The 12,372-nt window shown below is 37.2% G+C and overlaps 1 protein-coding gene across 6 annotated transcripts in view; it reads right to left on the bottom strand.

Moving 5' to 3' along the window:
• The window catches only part of sv (paired box protein shaven), a 71,479-nt gene that overhangs the window by 49,858 nt on the left and 9,249 nt on the right, over positions 1 to 12,372 (bottom strand). For 3 of the 6 annotated variants that reach the window (XM_065305409.1, XM_065305414.1, XM_065305415.1), the window contains exons 2-4: positions 8,886 to 9,014; positions 8,193 to 8,241; positions 814 to 840 (exon numbers count right to left, since the gene is read on the bottom strand). In XM_065305409.1, coding sequence (XP_065161481.1) covers positions 814 to 840; positions 8,193 to 8,241; positions 8,886 to 8,990 — 181 coding nt within the window. In that variant the 5' untranslated portion in view covers positions 8,991 to 9,014. Of the gene's footprint in view, positions 1 to 813; positions 841 to 8,192; positions 8,242 to 8,884; positions 9,015 to 12,372 lie in introns of all 6 variants that reach the window. The other 3 variants (XM_065305411.1, XM_065305413.1, XM_065305412.1) reach the window with 3 other exon arrangements.

Raw genomic sequence — 12,372 nt, 5'->3', positions numbered from 1 at the left:
ACTGAAATTATTTCGCATGAACATATCAATATCTTGCTTTTTCAATTGATACAGGACCGAATCTAAGATAAAAATCATAAAATCGTTATATATGCAACTTTTATACATTATCCCTGAAATGTGTTGCATACTCGTATATCATATACAAAACTAATTTGAATGATTCATTTTAATGCAACGTAGTTACATTACAAGAAATTGCTCATCGTCAATCTCGGCGCGAATATGAATTGCGCCTGGAAGAAATGAAAGCACATGCTGCGTACGCACGATACTGTTGTATTGCATTTTATTATTGCGCGCTCGCGCTGTAACACACTGACACATTGATATGATTTCGTCTAATTGCGAGGCATTTATGCGAGTCACTTACGTCCAGCGAGGATGCAAGCGAAACGCAGGCCGCTATTGATGGATGAAAGGCATAATGAAGCGAACGTTTTATGATCTTTTGCGCGTAATTGCGGCCGTGCTCGGCTCTTGAATCTGAGATTGAAACTTTGATTCGTTATTAATTCTGCGGCGCACAAAACACAGCTCGGATGTCTCAATAAATGCGTAATTACAAACGTATTTATTAATACATACACCTCATATGTCGCGTCGATATCCGTTAGTTAATTTGTATTATTTTCGGAATGCTCGCATCTATACGAGCATAATGATAACGGTTCATTGGGTTTATTGAAGTGAAATGTATGTATTGGAATTTTCATTCATTCAAGAGTTGCAGGTACTTATATTTCAATAAGTGTAACGCAGCATTTCAATTTCTAATCAACGTTCAATATTATAATTTAGTTCTATTCATACCTGAATCATCCATGTCATCAAGATACACTGAAAACAAACAATAAAAACATTCAAATTTTGTGGAAACATGTAAAATTTATAAAAACAGATTGTGATGTTAGTGTTCATCAGTTAGGTCGAGAGTTTGAGTGCGATCAATATTTTCATCGTCGGAAGATCGCTTGTGGCGCAAAGCAATAAATATCTCCGATGTGCACTCGTACATCGACATCTCTTATTTGTGTGTCTATAATCTTTAATGACTTACGAATGCAAAAGCATTTGTTAATTTAATATAATTTAAATATAGGTACGCACGATTGCAGATCGACTGAATAGATGATTGCTCGTAATAACCCATCAATTTCATTTTTTGATTGTATAGCATTTGGTTATATGAGATGCTATGTTTAAATGGTAATGAAATTATCTTCATTATTGTTACATTAAAATCGATTCATTATTGTTATTGTGTTTTTGAGAATAATGATAGTAAGTATATTATTTGTATAATGTTTACGTGGCAGTATAAAAATCCTACATTAGAGAGTTTACTATTTTTAACCAAATTTAACCAAATTATTAATGTTAATGATGTTAAATCTGTAAATATTGCGTTAATTACAAGTAGCTATAGTGATATACCTCACTATGCCTAATGCTAATTAAATTACACGATCAATTATTCATTAGTCAGTTTTGTTTTAATTACATCGTCGATAATTTGTGTTGCAATAATTTATTGCAGGCTTGTGCGTGTTATTGGTTGATCGCCTTATTGTACGCAAACGCAAAACTCGAGTTTGAGTACCAAGCATTGCTGTGTATTAGTGGATGCAATATAATTGTGGTTATTAGTTTAGCTAATCGAGTGCATGCTGACGTCTGAGCAAAAGTGAAGCACTGCGTCGTAAACAGCGAAACCGTATCACCAGCGGTATTCTGGTGCGAGCAGCGAAACTTTCTAGCCGGAAATTTTTGATTTGTTATTTTATTATAATGCACCGGCTACGAAAAATGCACTCGACACGTTTATGTACCTACATTCGTACAATGGTAAAGAGAAAACAAACATTTTATTGCCATATTTTTTTCTGCACGCCTCGCGCTTGATGCAACTATAATAATTTTCCGGTATTAATTAATGCAATTAACTACATGCATCGCGCGCAGTTAAGCAAGGATAATGAAAGCAGTGATTTATTACATCATTTCGATTTTATTAGGTTTAAAGAAATAATTTTGAAAATAATTGTGAGTTGAAGATTTATTTCAATATATTTAAAATGTAGACAGGAATATTAGCTGCAGATAAATTTATTGCGAGTCTAATTTTTAGTTGAATGTTGCGGATTTTGCGGAAAAGATGTAGCTCGTAACCAGGCATGATTGTAAGGCCATAAATCGTTTTAAATAAGTCGTGCGATTTGCATGTTGACGCCTCGAAACGCGTTCGCAATTTCTCTTCGCTTTTATTATGTTAATATCAAATCGAATTGCATCTATTTGTGGATTGCGTGTATTCAAAACGATGCGTTATATTTAATCATCTTTGGAGTATAAACTATACTAACAGTTTAACAACGCTGCTTATCAACTATACTGCATTAGATAAATAAATCATTTGCCATGGAAATGTCCCTTCAAATCAGCTGATTGTGTTTTTACATAAATTTAGATTTATACAGAAAATAATTTTAAAATCTTCTATTCTTCTATTTGTTCTTGAACTTGTGCTGTGGTGCAAATTAAAGTTATTTAAAGTATCCCAAAGAGATGAAATTACGTTGATTTATCGCGTAATTTCGTGCCGTATGGTAATAAATATTCGTTAAACTTCGCCTATCGATGTTAGAATAGGGCGGAAAAAATCAGTTTGAAGCACATTGCTATTTGCGGGCCATTATCTGTGGCGGATAACGTCTCAATTTATCTATTTGTGCTTCTTCTACCTACCTCACTGTGAGCTCGCGTACACGTCGCGCATAAATCTCGCATCGGCGCGCTCGTACGCAACGCAAAACGCATGAGAGTACGTGGAAAAACGTCCAATTCGCAGCCCCGGCCAGCACCACCAACAAATGGTCTTGTCAATGCAGGCAGAAAGAATCATCGACAATATGATTATCGGTTACCATCCGCGTCTTTTGCCATCGAACTCGTGAAGTATTGCTACACGAGTTCAAACACGACCACACGTGCTTAAATTACAACTTGTAATAGCTGTGGATATTCAAATGAAATTAACTCGGCCTGAACTAGATCTGACCCGCAACGTACATATCTTATTTGATGGCCTTGGTGTGTTTATGTTTAGTGTTGAGGAGAAAATATTCATATGGTGTGTTTCGAAAGCCACGCATGCACTTTTCCACGAAAGTAAAAATGGTTGTCTCTTGTCTATTATTTTTCTTTGCCAGCTCAGTTTCCAGTACACGGATTTAAGTTCATGCGATGGCTTCGCTCGTTGCGTTGCGGGCGCGCAGAAGTTGGAATAGTTATTTAATTATACACGAAGCTATTACCCACGAAAGCCAGAGAGCTCTCGAAAGAATGCGAAAACGTTCCACAAACCATCGGGCCCCATCATATCTGTGTCTTCCTACTATATGATTGAACCTTCTGCACTTTGCCATTACGCTGACCGATGTGCTCTTTCACATTTTCCACCCATATTGCTATCTATATCCTTACGCCAGCAAAAACGGTTCGTTCGTACTTACCTACGCGTAGACATCGACCACTACGATTTAATTGCTTTGCACCGCGCGCTGCCACATCACGGCTGTACCTACATTGCATTTCGATAATAATCGCGAATCGAAAAATAAATGCCCGCCCAGTCGCCGACAAATGCGTTTTCTATTTTCCGCCGAGCGGTAAAGCAAATTACCGCAAATCATAAAAATGCTGTGTTCTATGTGTTCATTAACTTCAAAATTCATCACTCCTATAGTAGCACAAAGTGTCCGTTATCTATTTCAATTTAAATACTAATTTCTAGTTAGCAAAGCGAAAATTAATTCATGTTTGAGTTGCACATACCAAAGCGCAATCGATTAAATTGTAAATTGCAAACGAATTGTTTATTATTTAACGATTGTCGATGGCAAACGATTTCATTAGTGCCGTCCAGTTTAATCCACACCGCGAATGTTGAAAAATCATTTATCACCTTCTCGAGCAGTCCCACAATGTGTCTGTGTTCGTGCGTATAATAGCCGCATTGATAATTACCGCGCTGGATTATTAACAGTTCGAGCGATTGTGGTGTCTGAGAATTAATTTCGCACATGATTAAGTCTCTTAATAAATAATAAATATATCAAAGTGTCCGTGCTAAACGAATTGAATTGTGAATTGCTTAGCGACTTTGGTGTAGCGTGGAATCGTGCAATGTGCGCTAAACGTTTCGTGTTAATCTGATTGTCGACTTGTGCTGCAGATTCTAAGGTGAATTCTTTTCCAAATTGGCCTACTTTGCAATTAAACGAAGAATAACGCAACGTTTTTACCCGCCAATTTAAATAAATTCATTGAGCAATTTTGCAATCGTATCATTTGCTCCTTTGATTCTCTTCCATTTGGTGAAATAGTTTATATTTATATTTATTTCAGTCGACAACAATATGACATGTGTATGTGCCGTGATAAATGGTCTATTCAAGACAGTCATATGCAACAAGTCGCGGTGCATAATGCACGCAGGTCAATGTGAAATAAAATATGTGTAGATTGGTAAGATTTGAATAGGAAATATTTCATTTTAGCTGTATGAGCAAATACGAAGTACGAGCCTGCGGTTGGTATTTATATTTCTTCAAAATATTGAAACAGCCATCAATATTATTAATATTGCACCATATTTAACACGTTTTGCAAGCCACCACATTCGACATTTTACTATCAATAGACCAGGCTGGTATTATGATTGTTACCCATATTCAGAGGCCAAATGTGACAAGAAATTAATTTAAAACACAAGATTTGTTATTCTAAATCGATCCCGTCAGATGTTGTCGCATTATAGCGTCTTTAGTCCTTCCCAAAATGAAACCATACCAAATTTGGTTAATAACATCTACTATTACCAACAACGAACATGAAATATCACTAAAGCAGCAAGTTGGAAGGCAATAGAAGGAAGTAAAAGTACCCACATACGCTTAGAAAAACATTTACCACATTATGCTCTCTATGAGGAATATATTCATCGGTGCAGAAGAATCGTGAATGGTAGGTAGGTGATGGCGTGGTGCCATTAATAACGTTCAATTAACGGACACACATTTTCGGAGCTCAAAAGAAATGTAATTCGAATGTACCTACATACGTCCGTATCAAAATCACGTCGAGCACGTGTTCGCTTCTGATTTCAGTTGCGTCGTAAAAGGCATTAAAGACATTAAAGCGACGCTCACGAGCCGGACGCTGGGCGCTGGACACGCGTGGACCGAGGTGTGCGAGAACGCGGTCCGGATTCTTTTTGAGTTTTTTTTCTCGTCGGTAGTTTTTTATTTGTTTGTCGCGTCCGAATAAGTTTGACTAATGTCCTATTGGGCAACGCGATGCTGCTTAATCTATGAAAAGTCGACCAGTGGCGCGCATTAAAGCCGCGTACCGTAAAGCCGTTAATTGAATAAATAAATAAATGAGAAAATGAATGTAATCGTGCTCATGGTTGCATTTCACGCACCTAACTAGACACCGAAGCATTTGCATACTTAATTTGACCATCCACAACATAATAACTTGATATTTTGGGGATGTAGCCAATTTTGATACGTTTTTAAATATACCATGACTGTTACATCGGCAGAAAATATAACTGCACTGAATTTTTGTTTAATTCATTAAAAATATGTTATTAGAAGTAATTAAATCAAATTACGAATGTTGGAAAACGTTTAATTTGCTCGTGGTAGAAGATGTTATTGCATAGCACGCCAAAAGGGGCGGTTGAGGTCAGTGATGTCAACGATACGCGGATGATGCATGCGCCGCACGGCGCAATTCCGCTCCCGCATAATCCATAACACGCCGCATTATAAACAGTGTTCGAAGATTCCGCAAAAAAGCGCACTCGCACAAGACTGTGTTAGATAACTGGTCGGGCGGTCGGTCGGGTCGCGCATAATCGTACTACACCCACAACCGTTCGTTCTTTCGCGGATGGATGCTGTTTGAGATGGTTCGCACTGAAAAAAAGTGTTTCCTGCTCCGTCGTATACTGCAATTAGTTTCGTTTCTAGGCTACTTGTTAGTGAGTAAAACCGCAAATTTCCTTACGTTGGTCTTACACTTACACGGATTTAAAAGTCTGCACAAAATCCAGTTTTCTGTTGTTTTTTTCTTAATTTATTTTTGAATTGTTGTTAAAGCGTAGTAAAGTGGGATATTAAGGTATTGCTTAAATGATGTCGCAATGTTGGCAAGTAGAATTGGTGTGATATAAATTACAAAATAAAAATTGTTAATTTGATTGGTACCGTACTGAGTACAAGTGTAGTTGGTGCTCGTTTGTGAAAGCGTTTACGATTTTGTTCACTTTCATTCCTTTTTATTGTTACAATCGTTCTGTAAATCATTTTTTCATTCGCACCGTAATTGTGTGGCAATCCAAATGAAAATCTAGTTAGCATCTTGTACACATGTGTAAACATGTAAAAGTTGTAAATATTTTTATATTAATCGAAATTAATATACGAGATTAGACTTTGATTGCCTGGTACATGTACCACTACACAACGTGTAATTTGAAAGTACCTTTTTAGGTGTGTGTGTAGTTGTAGCACAGTAAAAATAATTCCACTTATTCTAATATTTGATTCTTGTGTGCGGAAAAGTGTTCGACAGGTAAATATCAATCGAGTGTGTGCGTTATTCGTTACTTCGGTTACTTATTTATGTCGAACTCGCTGTTTTCGTGTTCGCTTTGGTTTACGTGTTGCATTGCTTGCAGTGTTGCAGGCGGGTATCCGTTTCGTGCTGCAAGCCATCAGATGGAGATCCGACAGCAACCCAAACCCGAAGAAGTGAATGTGTACGCAATACACACGAAACTATACCATTCGTATTACCTATAAGTGATTACGATAATGTTTTTATTACCTTTAAAGATCAGTATCGGTCGTTAGTTACATGCTAACTATTAAACTCTTTTTTTTCTCAGACGTTCAGTTTTTCATGCGATTTGCTCTGCGCAGGGGCGTATTTATGGAAACAATCAAATTTAGAATCATCGTACCAGTTATACTTCCATAACTACCGCGACAAGCTATTAAAATGTGTTTGCCATTTATTTTTGTTACTTAAAACTATCAGAACTATTTTATTCGAGTGCACTTTTCATTTGCCCAATGCGCGATCGTCAAGAAAACGAATTGAAAGAGTTGAAAGCTCATGAGAAGTTGAAGAATGTGCTGCGCTCCACAGCGCGATTGCATTGCGGACACACCGCTTTCTATTTATGAATTCCTGATAAAAGATCCGAACGCCACCTACGCCAATAAGCCAGTAGTGTCGATTATTTATTACTGCATTAACTATCACTTGTCCACTTTATACCGACTGTTATATAACAATGAGTAAATTGCACTTCGTACTTGGTTTCAAATTGACTCGGTAGTTATTATTAAACTTACGTTAGGCCACTCTTTTCATGGGCGCGTTGCTGTAGAATTTAGACACGTCAAAAGTGACTACTTTCTGGCAATAAATCACGATCAATTTTTATTCAAGACATTCGGTATGTTGCTTGCGGTAAGTGAGTGAGTTTAATGCTGGTAATGCTCAATTTGAAAATCGAAAATCTCACTAGCAGTGCGTCACATACGTAAACAAGACTAGCTCAGTACGATTTTCTCCCGATGATCGTTTTTCGCCTGCGCGTGGCGTGCGTTTATCTACGCCGATGTCGTCGTCGTGTGTTGCTTATTAAATTGCGCGCTCGATGTTATAACGTTTTTGCATGTTTATAACTTCTCAAATCTTTGTATAACGAACGGAGGCACGAACCCAAAGGATGCATATATTTATAATGCGAACTAGCAAACGAGCACGAGCATTAAAATATTTATGCGCGTATTAAAGTCAAAAGTCGTTGTGCGCAAACGGCAAATTTATATTGATATCACGCGCATGCGAACGCGCACATAAAAGGCTATGATCAACAGGTGACACATATCTTGCCATATAATTTCATTCGAAATCCGTTAATCATTTTAGAATTTAATCGACTCGCCGTACGCGGCAATTAAGTGCAATTCAAACATTGTAAAAGCAATTTACAATATTTTACTTATATTTACTTATCCTGTCTAATTACCAATTTAACTCGGTATTTGTGTATGTGTATGTGTAAATTTAGGTATAAATATAAATAATGTAATAAAACTCACCATCACCCGATGACGACCCAACGTGTGCGTTGCTGTCTCCTAGAAAACCAATAAGAACATAAAATAGAAACATGTTCGGATTTAGCACCTGGGAATCTTCAATATTATATGCAGACGCGAATGGTCCAATATATTAATGATGGCTATAATAGTCAATTTGATGTTTGAATTTCTTGCAGCAATCTGCAGGATTTAAAAGTCACTCGACGATTATAAAACCCGCTGGGAAACTTGCTTTATGTCCGGCGAAACGATGTAAAATCAATTTAACTGATGGCAAATTGATGACGATACAAGTGCTAAATGCGCATAAAATTCTGAAAGTGTAAAATGAACGATTTTCAATCTTGAAAAACGATTACGATTACCACCAGTAAAAAGAAATGAATTTTTAAAAATCGCTCGCAAAATGTTGTTGTTTAGTGTAATGAAATCATTGAAATTGTGGGTGTAACGATCAAAGAAGCTCACATAAGTGATGAATGCGTGCGAGAACGGATCATGACGGCGATCGAATTTTGATAGTAATTGCCCGCTTCAAAAGCGCCGATCGCGTTTTATTACAAGGCGGTGCGCGCCGGCTTCTCAGTCAATAATTTCTTAAAGATCGTTTACTTAATGATTTTTATCATGTATCCACAATCGACACACCCTAAGGTAATGGTATTGCACACTTCCTATTAAACACTCACCTTTCTTCTTGTGGTCGTCCTGATGGATGACGCCGGAGGGATCGAGCATCATGGAGTGCCCCAAGTGGCCTCCATGACCCCCTGGCTGGCACTCCATCGTGATCATAGTACCCTCAATGATGAGATCAGACTGTAACAAACAAAAATAAACTATTTAGTACATCTATCTAATTAATGCTTAATGAAACCGAGACAGTTGTTTTGGTAGCAACTGTTGAGATTTGTATGATGAAGGAAATTGTCATTTAATCAGGTTGGAGATATATGAGGCTCACAAACAAATGTTACAGCGATGACGGCTGCTGAAAAGCCTTTTTTCTCGCTGACCATCTGACGCACCGGGTTGCTGTAACGCTCGCCACCAGAGATAGATTAGTACGAGGACAAGCGCTTCTAATCGTTTCGCATACAAAAAATTAACTGAGTTTTTCTGCTCCCGACGCTCCAGTTTAGTTCCAATCGCCTATAAAGTTGCAAGAAGTGCAATTGTTTCTCTTACATATATCATTAAAAACATAGCCAGCATTAAATATTGAGATTAGTCACTTCCTGTATTTTTTTTCTATTTAAAATGTTTTATAAAAAACGTAATAAATTATTAATTTAATTTACATGTTTGTTACGAAGATGATTAACTTCCTGAATTATGAATGTACATGAATATTAGAATTCGTTCGTGTGACATTAAAAAATCTTCGCGCCTTTTCCAGCCTGAGGTATTGGCCAACCAAACAAACAGTCAGTCAGCTGTTACGATATGTGGCACGCGACGAAACCGACCCAACGACCCAAACGTCTATACTTTTAATACCTATAAGAAAGGTAAGGCCATTAGAAGGCAACGACGAATGAGATTAAGTCAACGATAACGCATAACATAAGGTCGTAAGTACTTACCGTCTATCAATGGAAAACAAGCGCGTTTTTAAGCACGCGATTTAATATTCATTAATTTGTGTTTGATAATGCAAGTTTAATGCAAATTTATACTTTGTTTTGAGTTAATAACCAATGATTTTTGCAATTTTTAATGGTAATGGTAATTTTTCTAACGGTCTACGCCATATGTTGTACGTCAGCACCACCCTTCGTTAAGGCACCACCTTCTTAAATGCGGACATAAGTTTGATGGAAGATAGATGAACTGTGGAGACGACGGGTGGCATCAAATTTAAAAGAATAGCCTGCTTTCATCATGACGGCCCATCGGTAATAGACAGCGCTTTGTGCTTCTAATAGGAACAGGAAGGCTACTGTTTGATGATGAGGCTTTTGAAGAAACCTTTGGTTCTAATAGAGCTAGAATAGCGCTTAGAAAGCTTACGATTAGGGGATGAGTCTGCGGTTTTTGCGTTTTCCGGTGCATTTTTGTTCGAAACCACAAAACCAACAGTCAATATTGAAATAATTGCTATATTACATTTCAAATTATTACATATTACTTTGATTATATCAATTTTTTAAATTTCTCTATTTGTAATTTAACACAATATCAAAATTTAATATATGAAGATTTTTCTGTATCCGGCGCGTATACAGAACACTCTGATCTACGATTTATAATAATATGCGCACAAATCAAAGTTCATTTTCGAAAATTGAGTTTTTGGCGTTTAATATTTATGAAATAATTAAATACAAATTAATCATGATTAATGTTTCTGCTTAGGCGTTTATAACTTTATAGCAAGTGCTAAAAACGATGTGTTAAAGATCTACCAAATATTTCGCGTGTTTGCCTCGCGGCATTTCACGAGCCAAAACCACTACCGTATTGAAGCGCTCCAAAACCGCACGCGAAAACTAATTTGCCAAATTGCCAAATGTTTAATCGATCCAATCATCGTTTTTATTGCCGCTACTGTTTAATAGCACCGCGAATACGAATAAATCACTTAATCGCGAATAATAAAAGTGTTAGGTTGATTAAAACACGAATAAGAACAAGATTAGTGTTACAAAAAATATCTCACAACAAATATTAGTGAATGGTGAATTGGTGAATGGTTATATTATACCTATATAAATATAAATATAAACAGTTAAATTGATACAACTCTGGTCTTTCTTTCCATGCCACCAGGCATAATCGTCTGTGCTTGGCAGATATTTGGTTAGTTAATATTCGCGATATGTCTTCGGGCAGACATACGTTAATTTGCCAAACGTATTTCACAGCCTTTAACTTTGCAGATATAGAATATGTGTGTGTTTTTTTTACGGACTTGATGTCGACTTGTGACAGGCTATCTTGTATTGGCCATACCGGTTTTATTAATTATCTTTTCGGCTACTTAATATCCCAATAGAAGGCGTTCACGATTAGGCGCCAACGAATCGCCCACGGCGTTTACAAGTGTATTTTGTTAATCGTTTAATAGCTGTGCAAATTATAAACATCAACACGCTAATAGTGATCAACGATTAATCGCATCGTATTAATTTTGACACTGGAAATAAATTATTATACGCCGCTCAATTTGTGATTCAATTATTTCGATGAATCGTTTAGTGAAAACATGATTTTAATGAGAATTCATGCGACTTCGTGTGGACATAATGTCTAAACAATGGCGGCATAATGCCGCTATTACACGTTAGGCATCGACTCTAGTTGGCTGGATGAAGATGTGATTAGCAAGCGAGCCAAAGATGCCAAAGATCAATTGATTAACCACACATCTGCGCTGTTCTCGCTGTAACTAAATGCAAAATGCATTTTTGTCAGCTTTGCATTCAGAAAGCGATTGACAATTATGCACTGAGGAAAAGAAGCAAAACACTGGATGAAAAAAAATCGAACGTTTTCAACGGCATCGGCATAATGTACAACAGTGCGGCAAGGCTTGGAATGCGCACGACGTCGTATAATGTTGCAATAACTACTGCCATGCAAATCTGCACATCAGGATCGCATTTAGTTAAATATTAGTTGCTACAAATACACATACCTTCAATCTCAACCCAAAAAACAATCAGAAACATTTAAAAGTTGACATGTAGGTAAATTTTTGTACTTTAGAACAAATAGTTCGGTCCTGCACTTGTAAGCAATTTACTAGTCAGCTGTAGGTACCGACAACAAGTGCGTGTGTGCAGCCCGCGATTGCAGCACCGTTTGTTGGCAGCAATAATGTCTTAACAGCCGCTTCGATTCTTAACTTAGATCGGACCGTCCGTCGTCGTCCGTAATTGCATAATGCTAATTAATAACACATTATATTCATTAAAGTGGCCAAGTAGCCCATTGAAGTCGGCGCGTTGCACGAAGATGTATCGGTGTAAATAAGTATTTTCTATTCAAACTAGGACTTCAATTTCAGACGCATGCGCATTATGCTCGTCGCAATGAATCAATCTGCGTGCGGATATAATTCAGCAATTCTGCAACGCTGCAACGTTTTCATTTGAACCTGACATTATTTACACGTTGTGCGTTGTACGGAGCGGCACACGCACGCGATTATTCGATTATTCGTGTGCGTTTG

Source organism: Atheta coriaria, unplaced genomic scaffold (assembly GCF_025399875.1).
Source record: "Atheta coriaria isolate IRGN ID8LTWV9N9 unplaced genomic scaffold, Caltech_Dcor_3.1 hic_scaffold_6_pilon, whole genome shotgun sequence".
In the NCBI taxonomy this organism is placed as follows: Eukaryota; Metazoa; Arthropoda; class Insecta; order Coleoptera; family Staphylinidae; genus Dalotia; species Dalotia coriaria.
The sequence above is the reverse complement of the archived record's forward strand: the minus strand, read 5'-3'. Positions and strand labels throughout refer to the sequence as shown.